General features: G+C 43.5%; 1 protein-coding gene across 6 annotated transcripts in view; it reads left to right on the top strand.

The window, feature by feature from the left end:
• The window catches only part of RERE (arginine-glutamic acid dipeptide repeats), a 290,268-nt gene that overhangs the window by 207,418 nt on the left and 62,346 nt on the right, over positions 1-20,504 (top strand). For all 6 annotated transcript variants that reach the window (XM_083163291.1, XM_083163286.1, XM_083163289.1 and 3 more), the window contains one exon: positions 1,822-1,926. In XM_083163291.1, the coding sequence (XP_083019417.1) occupies positions 1,822-1,926 (105 nt within the window). The remainder of the gene's footprint in view (positions 1-1,821; positions 1,927-20,504) is intronic.

Raw genomic sequence — 20,504 nt, 5'->3', positions numbered from 1 at the left:
AGAGACCAGTGAATAACAGTTGAACTGGTGGCGGTGGCTGTAAAGTGTTGTGGCATCTCTAGCTCTGGTGTCATGCTTGAGAACACTAGTGCGCCACAGCACAGCGGTTGAAAAACGCTGTACTAGAGGTTTGTAAATTATTTTAACAAACGTAACGCTCCCAAAATAGTTACATTTATGACTGTGAAACCAACCGTAAATGTGTTTATGCTGCAGTATCGTATTTTAAATGAAGAATCAATATATTTATATAATATACACACACATACACTTTGGCCCAGATGCATCAAGCTTCAAAAAGTGATAAAATGGAGAGTGATAAACAACCAACCAATCAGCTCCTACCTGCTGTGTTACAGGCTGGGTTTGAAAAATGCCAGGTGGGAGTTGATTGGCTGGTTGTTCTTCACTCTCCCCTTTATCACTTTTTGAAGCTTGATACATCTGGGTCAAAGTATATGTGTGTGTGTATGTGTATGTATATATATATTAGATAGAGAGATAACCCTTTCACTGCGCTGGAATATGTAAGTTATGGCAGCACCTCTATAAGTCCCCCCTGTTAGTGGGGGAGAAAGAGCGTAGTACGAGCAAGTAGGATATAGTGTGCGCCTTTTGTTGTATCACCACCACCTTAAAATTCAGATGGAGATGAACACTTTCATTAAACAGTTGTACAATTTATAAAAAAATCAACATGACATTATCCAATGTTGTTCCATATGGAGTCTAGATTTTTCCAGTCACAATAACCCGACGCGTTTCGTCACACGGACTTCATCAGGGGTGTAACAAACATGACTCAAATAGACATATGCTCTCAATTAAAAATGACTAGGCTGGTTCCTCTGTTTGTTCTTGAACCGACTAGAATAGTGTCTCAATTTCAAACTGGAATGGGGCAAATGGGCGATATTGATTTTTCCATCAATCCTCTCAATAATGAAGCTGTGTCTCCCAAGCTGCCACTCCAAATAGCTGCAGATCTTTGGAGTGGCAGCTTGGGAGACACAGCTTCATTATTGAGAGGATTGATGGCCAAAAACCTCTCCATATCGCCCATTTGCCCCATTCCATTTTGAAATTGAGACACTATTCTAGTCGGTTAAAGAACAAACAGAGGAACCAGCCTAGTCGTTTTTAATTGAGAGCATATGTCTATTTGAGTCATGTTTGTTACACCCCTGATGAAGTCCGTGTGACGAAACGCGTCGGGTTATTGTGACTGGAAAAAATCTAGACTCCATATGGAACAACATTGGATAATGTCATGTTGATTTTTTTATAAATTGTACAACTGTTTTATGAAAGTGTTAATCTCCATCTGAATTTTAAGGTGGTGGTGATACAACAAAAGGCGCACACTATATCCTATTTGCTCGTGTATGTATTATTCCAAAAACCGTGGTTTTTGGAATAATTGAATTTTTTTTTTACCCCCCCTAACCCTCTTTTCATACTTACCAAGTCCCAGGGCGTCCACAGCAGGCCTCCGGCATCTTCTCCAGGGCCTCCAGCGGTCCCAGGAATGCATTGCGCGAGTGTGCACGCGCTCGCCGGTGACGTCACCTGGAGAGCCAGAGAAGATGCTGGAGGCCTGCTGTGGACACCGAGGGACCACCGGACACCATCAGGGGACAGGTAAGTAAGCCTAAAAAAAAATATTCTAAAAACCGAAAAATTCCCCTATCCGGAATGCTTGTGGTCCCGAGCATTTCGGATAAGGGATAATCAACCTGTATAATGTATGAAGCATTAAAACCGTTTTACACGTTATGAATAATAATCTATGTGGCTAATCTTCTAATCTGCTTTTGGCAGGGGCAAGTGTAACATCTCCCATTTCTCAGACATTTTTGCTGCTCGGGAATTCAAAGCCAGGATAGACTCCTTCTTCTATATCTTGGGATACAACCCAGAGACCAGGTAAGTTCTCACCAGATACCCCACTTTACAATATAGGACTCTGCTGCACATTCCCACAGATGGGCATTGTGTGTATGTGCCTTTTTTATTTTTTAAATATGAGTCAAAAGTGTTTCCTACATGCTTGCATTTAAATGTCGTTACGTGAAATTCTCTTTCCAGTTGGGTCGTTATGTCCCAAATAAATGTTGCAATGTGCACTGCGAAGAGCAACACTTTTAAGTTTGTTCACGTTGTTAGTTTTTGTACTTGGTCCCTATTAAATGGATTTGTAGTGCTAAAGAGAGTTATGGGCCTGTATATATCCTCAAGCTAATAGCTGCATATGTATTGAGACGCATAGCTGTATATTTACAACACTTCGTTCTTGAAGAGCTACAATAATATCCAATTACCAGCGCTAATTTTTCCAACCAAAAAAAAACCCCAGCCTATTATCGCGGTTTTAGTCCGATGGTCATTATAACCTTTTTTCCCCACTGAAAAATGGAGCATTATTGGTCAGAAACAAATGCAATCCGGAAGTTCCGGGACCAATGTGTTTTCCCCCCAAAGGACTAAGGACTGCAGATTTTGTTTTGCACGCCTGAGACACAAAACACAGATAACTTCCAGCATCGGGGCTAATAGGATAGCTCTGAGCGAGGCAGTTAGCATTAGTAAATTACCGTGCTTAAATGGATATTGCCAAAATTCTGTTTCTCCAATAAAACGTCTTCTAATCTAAGCATTTCCAATCATCAATTTAACTGCAGTTGGTTTATGTGGAATGGCTTCAAGTCTTTGTTCTGTCATATTAATTCTTGTTTATCGTTACCGTGCTCAAAGTGACCCTCAGGTATGTAGTTTATGAACTACCTTGTATGTGTTAAATGTGACTAACATCTAATGGCTAAAGCAGTATCTCCGTTTATAACCGGTATAGGTACATTTACATGGATAATGGATCAGCCCATAATAGAGCTTTGTATATCCAACCCATACACCATAATAGACTAATCCAGTGTGATTTATCTGACTGCAGTTCTGTCAGTGCAAGTGGTAGAACAGATTGAGACATAACTCTGCACACTCGGGCTACATAAAACTTCCCTCTAGTTTTATAGTTTGTTTTAAGATGCCCATGACTTAATTAGTATTTATTTCAATTCTGTGGGCTTAGCATTATCTGTCCTGTATGGACTTCTGGCTTTTCTGTATCTTTCTGGCGTAGCAGACTTGATCTACAGAAATGACAGAGTTCATCCCCTTTGTTTAATCTGATCAGAGTACAATTGTGTCTACTTGGTAAACTGACTTTTATCATTTTTTTCCACACTGAGAGAATAGCTTACAAGGGGCTGATGGAAATGTGGCGTTTGTGTACACGGTTCCTTTGCAGCAGGGATGGGGAACCTTCAGCCCTCCAGCTGTTAATGAACTGCACATACCAGCATGCCCGCTATAAATTTAGGTGAACACGCTAGTAAATATAACAGTGGAAAGGAGGGGATCAATGCATGATAGCGTTGGTATCGCAAGCCAATTATCTCTGAGGATCCCTTTTCTTCCTGGAGTTCAACACCTTTATAATACAGATTGTACAGCTCTCCGAGCTCTCTGTCCTGTGGCGGGCAGCGGATGTGAGCACCACAGTAAACAGCTTGTTTTGTGTTCCAAGACTTGTTTACTTGATACTGATGAGTCTCACATGTTCTTCATCCACTCAATTTAATATATTCTCCAAACCGCACACTCCCATTCCATGGGTAAGTCTTCTCTCCTTCATGCTATAATTACATCCAGTAATAATCAGCTCAGCTCCCTGTAACTTGGATCAGTACCACGGCAATGTTCTGTAGCATCGTAGCATTTACTGAACTTTGGATTTGTGTGCTTAAAGCCGGTCACTAAAATAAGTGACGTCTAGGTAAATTAGTTGCTTAACTGTATATGAAATAACTAAACTCCACTGCTCTATATGTAACTATAGAAAACTGGGGTTGTTTAAAATAGTCATTCTGGAGGTGTGCCCGGACGCCTGCCCTTACGCTCTGGCTACGTCCTTCGGGTCCACAGATAGCGGTTCCTGGTCTCACGGGACCTGGCCAATAGGGGATTCCCTGTCACCGTCAGCAACCGCCTGTTACTCACTCCGCCCACTATGCAGTGGGCGGGGATATCGCTGCCACCACCAGACTCCACCTATGTGGTGTCTGGAACCATGGATACTGACTCAGGCCCAAACGCTGGCACCTGAGTACTACCTGCTGGAGTGTGTGCGTCAACACGCTGCTGACACCCCCCGACTGGCGTTGATTGGTTCCCCACTGGTCACGGACCAGACCTCTGCTTCAGTAGCTGGCAGAGCGGAAACTTGGAGACGCTGGATGCTATACTCAGAACAGCCGGAGAACGTAATTATTGCAGTAATTCTGTCGGTCGCAAGATGAAAGCAGTCGTCTTGGGCAATAGATGGTTTATTTGCTCAAAGTAGAAGCTCTTAAAAGAGCCCTCTCCTAGATCCCTAGGAGGCACAGCATACATGTAATGTTATATCATTCAGATCAGGTAGAGTTGTACAAATCCTAGGCAAAACTGGTGTCTTTTTATCCAAAATACAATACACATCACCACATGAGGTAAGCCCACCCTGTGGTCTTTAACCAATCAACTTAAGTGCATGAGACGTGCTGGCACTGGGCACATGCACAGTCAGCACTGACCCCGATGGACAGAGGGGAGTGGTTACTTCTCTGAGCCACAGCCCACCTGGGGGACCAGGTACCACCCAGGTGCCGGTCTGTCTGGCTAGGGGGAAGGTTTCCCTCCAAAACCTATTTCCGGGATTCTGCCAGGGGATTAGCTGAACATCTCTGGCCCAGACGTGAGCTCCAGAGATGGGCAGCCCTGATCCCCTGCCTGGGTCTCCTGCCCGTGGATGGAGAGCCCCATGAAGCTCCAAGGAACCACTCAGCTTGTTGGAAACCTGAGGTCTCCTGCTACCATCCCAGCAGCTCCAAGCCTGGAGGTTATCTGGGAAAGCATTCCGTTTTTGGGTTACAGTTGGAGGGGGAACCCAGCAGCCCACACAGGACTCTGGATTCCCCAGGGACACAACAGTACAGTAAGTGCATCTTTATATACAATACATTTCATTCCAGTGGTTCATACATTTGTAATATGGTGCAGTGTGTTTTAAACATTGTGCCCAGTGCTCAGCACTGGGCTCCCTTAGCCCTGCAGCTCAGGAAAGCCATCCTGGCTGCAGGGCTCATTTCTGTGTAGGGAGTGTGCACAGTCTCTCCCCCCAGCACCTGGGGCGTCTGCAGCACAGCCGCTTCTCCCTAGCCCCAGCGCGCTGGGGGTTATACTTTGATGCTGCCCACCGCAGCCTCTGAACTGGGCTGCAGCGCACCCACACCCCACTGGTGCACTCCTCTCTTCCCACCCCTGGTGCCCGTGGGTATGCAGCACTGCCTCACGCCTCCGGTGCACCGGGGGTTAGGTGCGCCTCTCTCTCCATCTCCCCTGGCGCCCAGAGCAGCGCGGTGTAGTCACCGCGCTCTGCCCCCGGCATGCCAAGGGTTAACTGCAGGGTCTTACTGCAGCCGCCGGGGCTGCAGCGTAAGCGCGTCCCTCCTTCCCACCGTGCGGGCTCCTCCGCACCAGTGGCTCCTGGTGACAGACAGTCTCCCTCTCGCCCTGGATGGACCTGGTGGTCGCGGCGGTCTGAGAGGGACCGGTGACACGCCACCCATACAAGGCAGGCAGGTAGGGGCTATTTTACCCCACAGCTATTTTGAATTTTGGCACCAAGCGCCCTTTGTCCGTGGTGGCGCCGGGACTGAAGGGGTTAACCCTCTCAGCTCCACTGCCGCCATTACCCACGTGTACCGGGGTCTCTGGCCACAGGAGGTCTGTTTCTTGATAGACTTGAGGTGGCTATATGGGCTGGGACTCCATGGGTGTGATATGTCGATGAAATTACCCAATTTGGCCAATATTATCATTTCCATTTTCACTTTTCTGTGAAAGTCTACTTGCTCCTGTCTCGTGGGCTGCTTAACCTTTGTATAGCTAGGTAAGAAGTGTAGTGTGCCATGTGATATAGTGTGTGGAATAGTTATGTATTTCTATCCTCAAGGCTCCCACCACACAGGCACATAGGTGTTTGGTGACATTGGGGCAGATGTATTAAGCCTTAACAAGAGATAAATCCAAGGGTGATAAGGAGAGGTAAACGTCCAGCCAATCAGCTCCTTACTGACTTTTGTCAAACACAGCCTGTAACATGGCAGTTAGCAGGTGATTGGCTGGACGTTTATCTCTCCTTATCACCCTTGGATTTATCTCTTGTTAAAGCTTAATACATCTGCCCCAAAGTTCCAGTTATTATTTCTGCTGGGGGAAGAGACACTATAGGACATGGGATTTTTCTAAAAAAAACTTTGAGCAGACGTGCCGACAGGCGGTATTTCATACCCTACCATCCACTAGGGCGTGGTGGGGGAATGAAATAGTGTGCCGAGTGTGGGCAGGCTCGTTGCACAGAGACCCTGCTTCCCTGAAGCGCATTGAACCTTCAAAAATGTAGATTAAAAGTGCTGATTTAACGCTTCATAATATTTTAATAACTGTAAGTAATTAAAATGTAAATAAAAGAATATAACAATTTAAATAGATTTATGAGTTTCAAGCAACAGCCGGACATGTTTTCCCCTTGGCTGCCACTGTGTGGTGTCCCATACACTAGTAAGATTTGGGCTGATTTCACCTGATCCAAGAAATCGGCTCAAATTAGATGTGTTTGACATCTCCTCTCCCCCCCCCCCCCCCCCCCCATCCTTGAAAAAGCATCCAACTGATGCGAAACGCATTGGTCGAAGGAAGAGGGACCCGTGGAGAAGATACCGCTGCCTACCAAACTCCGAAGCAAAAGCCGGAGTTTGCGGTGACGTCACCTGAAGCCGCCGCTACAAGTTAGAGCCGCTGACCGGCACACATGCTACAGAATTCGCCTCTCAACTAATGTGGGGTACACACCTGGACGATATGGCCCAAAACGAGTCAATTTAGATACAATCTCTACCGACTGCATGTAAATCGGCCATCATTTGGGCCATTTCGCTGCCGTTTTGAGGCAATCCCGATCCGATGCGCCGCCCCGCGGGTCCTTAGGTCTTTTCTGAGATCCTACCTGCTGCAGATCGCTATCACACCAGGTGCATTTTCGCGGCGGGTCGGCGGCGCCGTCAACGGTTTATGTGTTCCTGTGACGTCCTGCTCACGAGCACCATCGTTCTGGTGTATACCGGGCATAACCCTCATTACTGGGCAGCTCAAACACTAAGCGCAATTTTGTTTCTGGGACATCTGTCCCTTATCCCCCACTACCAGGGGCGGACAGTGGTGGGGGCCACGGGGTCGGCAGCTAGTAGCCATGGGCTGGCCGGGAAGCGGCTTTAGAATTTAAAAATATATATTTTCAAAAGACTGTCCGGCTGCTGATTGGCCAGTCTTTTTTGAAAATATTTTGTTGAATTCAGAAGCTGCTACCAGCTACCCACTGCTGCCCACTCCGCAAATCACCATTGCCCCCCCCCCACCCCACCGCTGCTGCAGCTTCCTGGGAGTTTACATGCAATAAGTCCCATGTGATGTATTTAATGTAAAAATGGCCAAATCATTAGTTAGCCTGCCGGGGTGCTCAAGGGCAAATTGGTCTGACTTGTCCTTAGGACAGGTTGGACTAGTGTATGGGGGCCTTTTAGTGCCCAGGTATCATAAGTGTGTTTTACTTCTGCAGCATCGCTCAAGTCTACATGTTTTCAGCAGAGGATAAGAGGCCTTACCAGTTCCCAGCATTATGTAATAAAGCATTGCTCAATCCACATGGATCTGTGTATCAATGCATGTGCTTGTAAAGAAACCCCATTGAGCAGAGTCTATGAAAATAGTTCTATATACCAGAACTTCATTTCTAACACATTAAACACAATCATTTTATTTATGATAGTATTCATAAGTCTCAATTTATATACATAACAGATTAGTTCCCACACATACCAAGTAGATATGCCTTATAATACTAAGGGTTTGTATGTTACTGAGAAATAGGCTTGTGCCACGGTTAGAGGTTAGTGGAGTAGATGCTAGATGGCAGAAGCTACTTATTGGCAGCAAATTTCAAATCCATGTATATGTGGCATGTGCCCCTCTGCCACTGAGCCCTCATGTGACGGGAAACTAATCGCTGCAGTTTAAGATGCGTGGCAGAAATGGTAGTGAGAGGAGCAGGGGTGAGGAGACAAAATCTTACACTACTTTTTGTCATTTTAGTCTGCTTTATTCTATTAATGAGAGTACAGTAGCTTGAAGATCCCCATTAGAGATATGCTTTAGTAATCCAAATACTACTGTCCCAAAAACATTGTGCGTGTGGAACGTATAGTATGCCCGCATACTGCACACCATGTTTACAAGATAAATTACATTTGTAGACCTTTACTTAAGAACATTTCCTATTGGACAATTTCCCTTCATCACAACTGACACACATTCATCTCGTTCCTATTGGTCAGTTAGGCAGCATGTATGACCTTTCTGCATTCTTCTTTTAAAGAAATTGTGAGGACTACTGTTTTGTGTGTACTGTCTGTTAAATCGGACCAAATCGCCTCTCCCTGACATGTAGTCTGGTGCGATGCGCGGTCCCGTGCGCATCGGACCCGACCGGGTGGCCGTCCGACCACCCATTGTGGGACCTCCCTCCAGGCGGTGAGGTGGGCGGAAAGCAGGGACGCATGCGATCCATCACAACGGATCGCATGCGTCCCGGCGGCTTGCAGGGGTGTCGGGTGTCCGAACATTGCTGCGAGACGTCGCAGGCAGTGTATGGGCACCTTTTAGTTTTAAGAAGTAATTTCACTATAGGGCAGGGGTTCCCAATCTTTTTCAAATCACGGCACCCTGGAGTATCAGAGTTTTTCCACGGCACCCCCAGGCCCCCAAAAATATATTTAAAATGAACTAAATTGTGTTTATATGTGCTTCTTAGGTTCAGTTACGTGTTAAAGGGCGTGATTTGTTTCTGATTGTACACATTTTTTTTTTTAATTATTTTTATTAAGGTTTTGCAAATTTAAACATGTACACACATACAAACATACAAACATAGTAGAAAATAATCACAGACATAATACATAAATACTACTATTTCATACACTTATTCCCTGACACACACATACTTGCAGCACTAAAGAAACTTTGCCGTTCCAGATAATTACAATTAAATACATAGAAAAGACCCCGCTAATTCCAATCCCACAACTCCTAAACCATCTTCCATCACCCTACGTCGGTACCTTTTCTTAACGCCCATCTTTCTAATCAGCTCAGATTATTATTAAAACACGCAGATAGGAACTAAAAACAAAACAAAAAGCACTTCTATCTAACTGTTATATAAAAAAATAATGATCAAGATTCCATCAGAACATTGTGCCAACATATTTCATCTCAAAGTGCAATTGTAGTGCAGTTATCGTGCAGTTCAACAGTGTCTCGCACAAATGTTTCTATATTCATACCCACAAATTATATTTTTCAACCCAAAACCCAAAAACATTCTATACCAAAGAACCCCCACAACTCATCCCCAATAGCCCTATCTCCACCAATTTATCTAACCATACCCCCCAATTTAATTTACTCACTTAAACTATAATATTACATAATATTTCGAATATATCCATTTTTTCCAAATCCCATAAAACTTCCCAACCGCGTTCCCTGTGATATACGTGTACTTCTCGTGTTCCACGGTTCTATTAACCATTCTGAGCCAATCTTGGGGGTCTGGACCATTTTGGGCCATCCATGCTCTGGCAATAACAACTTTTGCTATCGCGCATAGGTTCCCGGCCAATCTTTCATGTTCTGCCGATACTAGATTCCTAGGCCAGACTCCCTCACAAGTCCCAAAGGGCCAATAATGGAGCGTGGTATTCCTACATCAGTTAATACCTTCCCCACTTCTTCCCAATACCGATGTAGGGCTTGACAATCCCAAATTAGATGCCAAAAATTGCATCCTTGGGCCTTGTATTTGGGGCAGTGATTACCAGGTCGTTTTGAGAATTTACCAATTCTTTCAGGCGTATAATAAGTTCTATGTAATATATCTGAATTTGTTGTATCCTAAGTGACTTTGTAACCTTTCCTGGAATTGTAAGAGCCTTTCTCCACTCAGCCTCCTCTAATTCGGGTATTTCTCTCTTCCACTTTAACATCAGGTTTGACAAATCATCTAAAGAAGGACCCTCCATCAGGAATCTATAGCAACGCGAAAGGCGCTTTTCTCTGGATAATCTAGACATAAATTTCCTAAGTGGGGATTCTACCAAATTAAGGGGTTTAGCCCAACCTACCTGCCTCAGTGCACTACTTAATTGTATATATCGAAACAGCATGCTTTGTGGGAGCCCAAATTCTATTTGCAACTGGGAAAAGGGCTTTAGTTTATTATCTGCCATTATCTGACCCATTAATGAAATTCCATATTTGAACCATAATTTATCACCCTGATGCACCTTAAGTTTTTGCATCTGTGGAAATGCAAATATAGATGTTTCCGGGTCAATATCCTGATACTGCCATATTTTTTCCACTCGTTTCCAAATGATTTGAGCTTGCCTGACTAGAGGAGGAATTTTCTTTCTGAGGCTAGGCCTCACCCCAATCACTTGTGCCGGGTTTAGGCCATCCATAGTCTCAGAAATAAATTTCAATAAATCCTCAGAATTTTCATTCTTATTGACCCAACCTCCTAAATGACTCAACTGTGATGCATAGTAATATAATTTAAATTTTGGCAGTGCTATCCCCCCCTTATTCTTCCCCCTACAAAGCGAGGACATTTTAATTCTAGGTACCTTATTTCGCCATAAAAATGATGAAATCAATGAATCTATCCTCCTGAATCTGCCATCACCTATATAAACCGGTGACTGTAAGAATACATAAGTCAATCTCGGAAGAACAGACATTTTTATCAAATTGGATCGGCCCATTAATGTAAGCGGGAGTTTCTGCCAACTTTTAAATTTAAGTTTTATATCTCGAATAACTGGTTCTAAGTTATCACTAATATAATCCCTTGAGTTTTTTGCTATTGTAATCCCTAGGTATTTCATCTTCTCCACCCGGGGTATCTCGCATCCATCTAAGACAGTGGTGGGGAACCTCAGGCCCGGGGGCCGTATGCGGCCCCCATAGCCGGTCTGAGTGGCCCTCCTACCCACCCGGCAGCTCTGCCATGAGTCAAGTACAGGGGACTTCTTGCGAGAGGTTGGTGGTTCTTGCGAGATTCCTCTTTATTAACAGCAACCAAAGACTATCAGTCCTATTCAGCGGCAGCTGCCGGAGCGTGGGATGGCTGCAGCAGGACAATTTGTAAGATTCATTTTTATATATGGCCCCCAAAGGATTTCTCCTCCATAAAAATTGGCCCTTGGCACAAAAAAGGTTCCCCACCCCTGATCTAAGATAATATTACCCTGAATTTTCTCAGGGACCAATAGTTGGGATTTACTATAGTTCATAGTGAGACCTGAGTAGCGACCAAACTCACTAATCGTATCCAGCACCCCAGGTAGTTTATTTGCGCAGTCCCCCATACCAACCAACAGGTCGTCTGCATACAGGGAGACAATATTGTCACCTATTCCAACCCTGCCCAGACTGCTTCTAATCCTACAGGCAAGCGGCTCTATGGCCATCGCAAACAATAGGGGTGAGAGTGGACAGCCCTGCCGCGTACCTCGAGACAGAGGAAATGGTTCCGACACATGGCCATTAACTAATATTCGGGCTGATGGCTGGTTATATAGCAAAAAAACCTGATCGATAAACCTACTGCCCAATCCAAAAGCTGTCAACACCTGTTTCAGAAAGGACCATTCCACACTGTCAAAGGCCTTATTCGCATCGAATGAAGCAATCCCGACCTCTCGCCCCATTGCATCAGCCAATTGAATAAATGTATACACCCGACGAATATTATTGGCGGTCGATTTCCCCTTCATAAAACCACACTGGTCAGGGTGAATTATACTACCAATAACCTTATTAAGCCTGTTGGCCAATATCTTTTTTTTTTTAATTATAAATTCTTTATTTGGTTTTTGTAAAAAAAAGACATAAAAATAAACATACGTAGACATTAGTCTCATAGGAAGGAACAGACAGCGGCACTCCAAGGTGGAGTGCCGCTGTCTGTTCCTTCCTATGAGACTACCTGTTTGTTCCAGAAGGCACCCAGGTACTGAATCCCAGCTGAGGGAGTGCCGGGCCGTCTACCTCTCTCCATACGTAGACATTACATAACATAGGTACTGATCCCCGAGCAGTTATTTCATATCATGATTCAGTACATACAGTACAAATTACATACATTACATACATTACATACACATAGACAATTTCAGGTCATGAAGCGGTTAACAATCGTCTTCCTACAATGCATAGCTCCCTCCTAGTCACTTTTATTGATGCACTCCCTCCTTGTTCTTTCCTTCCCTCTACTCACTCCTTCCCCTATTTCTCTTTATTTTATTGGGCATCAGTCCATTCAACTTTTAACTCTTAACTTTATTTATAACTCCATGTGACAAAATTTATTGTGATATTTTCAGGTGTATTTATCATTTCTAATTTTGTGTCTAAAATATAATAAGCTAGTGTTCAGTAATCATTATTTCCATGATTATATATATAATTATGCATTTAACTGTGTATAACATTTGTGTATTACCCCCCCGTTCCCCCCCTCCCCCCCCTCCCTCCCCTTATTACCGAATGGACTCATGCCTATTGGTCAATATCTCTTCTTCTTGAGTTATTCCATGTAACCTAGAGTTGCACCATCTATCCCACTTATCATGAAACTTAACTGGTGTATTCCTTGTATAATACATATGCTTTTCGTGCTTAATCACATCCCTCACTAGGGCTCTCCATTGCTGTATATCTGGTTGGTTTACCGCAAACCAGGCTCGTGCTATTATTACTTTTGCTAGGGTAATCAGTGTAATGATGTATTGGTATAGCTGTGTTGTATCTCTTCCCCCTAATTCTAGCCCAAATAAACATGTCCTAGGGCCTAGCTGTGTAATACCAATGTCCGTAAGTCGGACATCATTCCATAACTCTATCCAGAACCTTTGCACCCGGGGGCAGTCCCATATCAAGTGCCAGAACCCTGCTTCTTCCATCATACACTTTGGGCATCTGGTATTATCCCTTATACCTGCCCTATGCAGTAATACTGGAGTGCGGTATACCCTATGAAGTACAAAGAAATGTATTTGCTGATATCTGATGCTGGACGTGGCATGTTTTATTGAGCCCAGTATGCTTCTCCAGTTTTCCGTTGTTAGATGTCCAATATCCATTTCCCATTTATATTTTAACTGATCTAATAACTCAGGGTATTGATTTGAGTTAATAATGGTGTATATTTTTGATATCTGTCCCCTCCTATTCATAGTTTGTAGCATTTTTTTAATGGGGGATATGGAGGTCTCCATAGTATATCCACCGAATTGTTTATGTATGGCATGTCGGAGCTGTAAATATCTGAAAAATTGGTTATTTGGTATGTCATACTCAGCACTTATTTGGCTAAATGGCTTAAGTTGGCCATTCTCATAGAGGTGGCCCATTTCCAGAATACCTTTTTTCTCCCAGATATTGTCCACAGATATCTTTGCTAGTTCGCTATATTTTTTATTAAACCATATAGGGCATTGAGTCTCTATTCCCTCCCATCCCCACATTACATGTGCCTGCCTCCAGACTAACGCTAGCTGTCGCAGTAATGGGTGAATCCCACTCAGGGAGGCCCCAGATACTAAGAAATGTACTGGTGACTTCCAGTGACCTGTCTGTTCTTCAAATAATGCTTTGGTCGTTTGATCTAATCCATTATTAACCCATCCATTTGCATGTGCCAGTTGCGAGGCTATGTAATAGTTCCTTAGATTCGGGAGTGCTAGGCCTCCCTTCTCCTTTGACTTATATAAGGTTTTAAGTGCGACCCGGGCCTGTTTGTCTTTCCAGATGAAGGAAAGTATCATTTTTTCTATATACGCAAATACTGCCTTGGGGATGTATACAGGAGAATTTTGCCAAGCATACAAATATTTCGGTTGGACTGCCATTTTGAACATATTAATACGCCCTGTGACAGTTATTGGAAGTTTTTTCCATACACTTATTTTTCCCTTCAACCAGGTTGTAATAGGTTCTACATTTAAGTCAATGAACCCATGCATTCTTGGAGTTATCCAGATGCCTAGATACTTGAACTTAAGAGTCCATTTCAATTGATACAAGTCACGATGCTCCTCGGGTATCACCCCCGACACTGGTAGCATGCTCGACTTGTCCCAATTAATCCGTAGTCCCGATATCTTCCCAAAGCCGTTCACCGAGTCTAATAGTGTTTGAAGAGACCTCCCTGGTTCTTGCAGGAAAATTAACATGTCATCTGCGTAAAGCGCGATAACGTCTACCACTTCACCTATCATCATTCCCTTAATATCCGGATCTAAACGTATTTTATTTGCCAATGGCTCAATTGCCATGGCAAACAGGGCGGGGGACAGTGGACAACCCTGTCGCGTTCCCCTCTGCAATTCAAGGGGTTCTGAGATGAATCCGTTTGCTGATATCCTCGCACTAGGGGAGGTATACAGCATCTGGATCCATCTAATAAATCGTGGCCCAAATCCCAATTTTTGCAAAACTGCCCACAAATATTCCCAGTCTACAGTGTCGAAGGCCTTGGCCGCGTCCAAGGACACGACCAAGGCCTCCGACTCCCCATTGTGGTCAGCCTGTAGATGGCAAAACAATCGTCGCAGATTTTGGGTTGTAGTTCTGCCTGGCATAAATCCCGCCTGGTCCACATGCACTATTGACTCAATTACCCTATTTAATCTTATAGCCATTGTTTTGGCGAGTATCTTTGCATCCGTATTCAATAATGAAATTGGTCTGTACGAGTCCGGGGAGAGGGGGTCCTTCTCCTTCTTTAGTATCATAATGATTACTGCTTCCAGCATCGTAGGTGGAAGAGAGCCCCATTCTATCAATGAATTAAATAGGTCTGTTAAATATGGTACAAAAAAATCAGCATATTTTTTATATATTTCCATGGGAATTCCATCCCTTCCCGGTGCTTTCGCAGAGGGAAGAGAGGAAATGGCTGCTGCTATTTCCTCTTTAGTGAATGGATTTTCCAGCACATTTGCATCCTCTGCTGTTAATGAGGGCATTGGAATATGATCCAGATAATTCTTAAGTTCCCCTTGTGTACATTTCTCCCCAGATCCGTACAGATCAGCATAATACTGGCGGAAGACCTCCACAATCTCCTTTCCGGTGTAGCGTATATTGCCCTGATGATCTTTAATACTGGAAATTATATTACTTTCATTTTCATTTTTAGTGAGGAAGGCCAGCTGACTTCCTCCTATTTCGGATTGGAAGTACTGTCTATGCCCACTAAATTGTATTTTCCTTTTAGATTTATTAAACAAAAATTCTACCCACTCCTCTCTTGCCTCTATCATTCTTGTCTTAGTGTTTAGTGATGCAGTGTTTATATAATCAATCTCTGACTGATGGAATTTAATTTCTAGTTCATTTTCCTTTCTTCTACTGTTTATTTTAATTTCTGATATTCTTTTTATACAGGAGCCTCTTAATACTGCTTTCAGTGTATCGTGGCGTATACCCAGACTAAAATGCTTTTTATTTTCCTCCTGATAATTTTCCCATTCTAGCTGCATTTCTTTATTTTTGTCTATTATCTCTAGCCAATAGGGGTTTAATTTCCACGTTGTTTTACCTCGGTCCTGATTTAAATCCATAGACAAATATATGGGAGAATGATCCGATATTCCTTTAGGCAAGTGTTCTACTTTGCTTATAGCCGGGGCAAGGGAAGGAGATATCAAAAATAGGTCAATTCTGGAGAAGGTGTTATGTGTAGGTGAGTAACATGAAAACTGGAGAATTTCTGGGTTCCTATCCCTCCAGATGTCCATTAGGCCCATCTCTTGTGTTAATTTGGAGAATGCCGTGGGCTGAATTTTTTCCGGGGATTTCATTTGGCTTCCGTTTGCTTTCCATCTATCAAGTTCTTTACTCATTATATTATTGTAATCCCCCATGCATATTACTGGTATTTCAGGGGAGTCTGCAGTAAATGTCATTATCTGTCGCATTACCTCATTATTATATGGGGGGGGGATGTAAATCGCCAGTATCATTAAGGGCTTGTAGTTTATAACTGCTTTTAAAAAAACAAATCTGCCATATGGATCAACAATACTTTTTTCTATTTGACATTTTATAGATTTCTTTATTATTAATGTAACCCCTCTGGCATTATTAGTAAATGTGGAGTGCAGCACTGCACCCATCCAAGGTTTTTTAAGTGCGTTGGTTCTATCTCCACACAAATGTGTTTCCAGAAGACAGATAATGTCAGCTTTATATTTCCTGAGCTGGGACATCACTAAGGCTCTTTTTATTTTGTTGTTTAATCCCCTGACGTTCCAACTCAGGAAACCTATCCCTGCTTTCTGCTCATTCACCTGCATCCTTTTATCTAATCCAGCCATCATAGTCCATATATGATCCCCTAGACTTTTCACTCATATACACCCTTTCTAATTCAGCCATCATATTCCGTGTATATTTAAGCATTAATCGCATTACGCATATCCTTAGATTTTCCCTTTGTTTCATATAGATTTTTCTATACATTGTATTAACTTTCATCTTGGCTTGACCTGCTTTACATATAAACAAACTCACATATATATACATTACATAAATCAAGCCCTCCCCCCTCCCTAACCCTCCCTGTATAACCTCAACCCCTAAGGTATACCTAGTTCCCATTTTACTAAAAACTATATTTACCCCTCTGACTAGCGGAACCTACTGGTTCCCGTGGCTATATTAGCACATGGAGACCCCCACATTTATAACATTGTTCCCCCTATTAGTTACCACAGAGAGAGAAAAAAAAAAAAAAAAATAATAATTTTTGGGGCACTCAGGGAGAAGCATCTTAATCCCCTGCAGAGCCTATTCTTGACATCACACTTGCTTAGTTTTTTCCCTTCCCCTTCATGTGGACATTTAAGTATCAATTACATGTGTTGCCCGCAAACGTTCAGGAGTATTAATACATTAAGATTTCCACATTTATATCAACATATCCCCTATTAATTATCATAACACATAGCAGCATAAAAAAAAAAAAAAAAAAAAAAAAAAAGGGAATTTTTCCTTTTTCTCCCCTTTTCCCTCCTTTCCCCTTGAGGGGCACTCAGGGAGAAGCATCTTAATCCCCTGCCAAACCTATTCTTGGCACTACACTTGCTTAGTTTTTCCCTTCCCCTTCATGTAAACAATTAGGTATCAATTACATGTATTGCCCGCAAACGTTCAGGATTATTAACACATGAAGATTTCCACATTTATATCAGCATATTCCCTGTTAATTATCATAACACATAGGGCGGTATTCAATGTCCTGAATCGCTGGTTACAGTGATTCAGATTTAACATTCGCCTGCCAATCGCCGGTTTTTAGCAGTGAATCGCCATGCATGGGGATTCGTGGGGAGTCGCCAAGTCACCCTATTCAACGTGGCTGAGAATCGCCGGCCCTAACGGCGATTCTCAGCCATACCGGCGTTTCCCTACACAGCCTCATTAATGTAGTCAGTTGTTTAAAAAATCGCAGATAAATGCTAGAAACAAGCAAATTACCCTGGACAAACGCTTCCCATACAGCAGACGGCAAACGCTGGGAAATCTGGTCAAAGGGCAAACGAAGGAGTGAGGTGGGGAGGAGAATCATGGGTAAGTGAGGTGCACCATGGGTAAGAACAGTGCTTTGTGGGAGAAAAAAAAAATACCTGAAAAAATTAAATATATATTTGTATAGCACTTCTACGACCATGACATCACACAAGGGCAGCAAATAATAATACATTAGACTTGCATAGTTAAATAGAGCACTTAAAACCAATTATTTGACATGTTCCTATAAAAGTTCACCATAAAAAGATGACGAGGGGCACTCGGAGAGGAACGGCGATATGAAAGAAGAAAAAGGAATCGCCAACTTCACATTGAATACACTTTTGGCGATTCCCCTCAACTACCGTCGATTCCCCATGAAAAATCCTATACACAAAAAACGGCGATTTGTACATGAAAACATTTGGCGATTGCAGCTTCATTCACCGGTCGTCAACGGCGATTCTAGCTCATTGAATACGGTGATTCGCATTTGGAGCTCCAAAAATCACCGTCAGCCACGAAAAAACCCCGGAATCGCCATAAAACTTAGCGATTCCGGCTCATTGAATACCGCCCAGAGCAGCAAGATTACATGTATTGCCCGCACACGTTAAGGAGTATTAACACATGAGGATTTCCACATTTATATCAAGATCTCCCCTGTTAATTATCATAACACACAGCAACAGATAAAAGAGAGAGGGAGAAAAAAAAAAAAAAAATTGGAAATAAAAAAAAAAAAAATTCTTTCTTTTTTTCTTTTTCCCTTCTTCCCTTAAAAAATGTATATCTTTCTTAATCCCTCGGCATAATTGGTCTGGTCATCAGACTTGCTTATTTTTCTCTAGCCAGTCCTCGACTTCCTTTGGACTTGAAAAGAAATGGGTACCATTTTCGTATATTACCCGCAAGCGTGCCGGGAATAGCATTGAATATTGTATGTTCAAGTCTCGCAGCCTCCTTTTAATTTGCATAAAGCTGGCCCTGCTTTTCTGCACATCTGTAGCGAAGTCCGGGTAGAAGGCCACTTTATGGCTATCATACATAGTTATGCCTTTCTCACGTGCCAGTCTCATAATGGTGTCTCTGTCCTTATAGTGCAGTAGTTTAGCAATTAGGGTTCTTGCCGGGGCTCCTGGTGGTAAAGGTCTTGTAGGTATCCTATGCGCTCTCTCTATGGAAAATTGCTGGGTGAATGCCTCTTTTGGGAATATTTGTAAGAGCCATTGTTCAAGAAATTTTTCTGTATCTGATCCCTCTATCCTTTCGGGGAGACCGACTATACGAATGTTATTTCTTCTGGCTCTCCCTTCCATGTCTGACATTTTAGTCTGGATATTCATCATCTGTTGGGTGAGACTTTCTACCTTTTTTGTTAAAGGGACAGTATTATCTTCTATTTGCGAGATGCGGAGTTCTGTTTCTTGCACCCTTTCCCTAATGTTTTGCATATCTTGCCTCAATAGAGAGACGTCCACTTGGACTTGTCCAATCCTTTCTGTTACTCTTTGCTCAGAGGCATTTATCGCCTGCAGAATTTGTTGTGTTGATTGCGCCGGCTCTGCAATTGAAGTTTCCATTTCTGTGTGAGAGGAAGGAGAACTAGGCACACTCTGAGACGCCATTTTGGATGTCTGGGTGTTACGTGCATACTTTTCCAATTTAGCTGCTGCCGTGGCTGCTGTGGTCTTCCCCATAATATCCCCAGATATTTTTTACTGCGCGTATATTACACACACACTGCCTTCCTTGTCTTGTGTAAGGCCCTGTGCCCGCTCTCCCAATGTAGTACAGCAGGAGGAGGTCGGAGGAGAGCACAAAAAAGGATAAAAAAAAAAAAAAAAAGGAGAAAAACCAAGGATGTGTGGGGCGCAGATTGTACAGCTTGTTATCTCTGCTATACACTTATAGCTCGTCCCGTAAGACTTTCCACTTCCTTCACTGTGGCAAGGTTAGGGTCAGTAAATACCTTCCGTAAGAGTATGTAGCCTTCCCAGGACTTTATATGAACTCTGTCAACGCTTTAGAGATTTTCCTGAGAGTCTCTTTTTTCAAATGCCTGGGGGAGAAGGGAGAAACATGGGGGGGTGCCCAGGGGTCTCCTCTATCTGAGGATTTTTAAGGCTATCCGGGATATACACAATTTAGTTTAGGAACTTATCCCCTCAATCCGAGCTGCACTGTGATACAAGATACATCCAAGTTTGACAGTCTCCCTTGTGCACTACCAAGTCGAGTCAGTCCCAAGCATGTACATCAGATATCAGGCAGGTTAGGGTTTTGTATTGCATATGTCTCTCACCTCTCTGGCGCACCCCGCATATCATTCAGGATAAACCAGACCCGGCTCTGTTCTCCTCCTCTCCTGCTCCCACTCCAATTCTGTGCCTGCAGTGTAGAAGCCACCTCGCACAAGCTGTGCCCGCTTCCTCCTGCACCGTTATTCAGCCTTGGGGACCTGAGCAGCACCTTCCTCTTGCTCACTCCGTCCCTCCGTCTCCACAGCACGCGCTCGTGCAGCCGGATGTGCGTCTGTGACGTTGCCGGGAAGTCGGGTCCGTCTCCGGCTTTATCCCCCGCTCCCAGGCAGCGTATGCTGGTTCCTTCAGCTGCCGTGTCTCCAGCCGCGTCTCTCCTGCTGCTGCCGCCGCTCCACGCTAGGACCCCGTGTACTTCACAGACAGGTACCCACGCTCAGTATCATT

Source organism: Crinia signifera, chromosome 19, assembly GCF_055691185.1.
Source record: "Crinia signifera chromosome 19, ASM5569118v1, whole genome shotgun sequence".
Lineage (NCBI taxonomy): Eukaryota > Metazoa > Chordata > Amphibia > Anura > Myobatrachidae > Crinia > Crinia signifera.
Note: the sequence above shows the minus strand (reverse complement) of the source record. Positions and strands in the feature narration are given on the sequence as shown.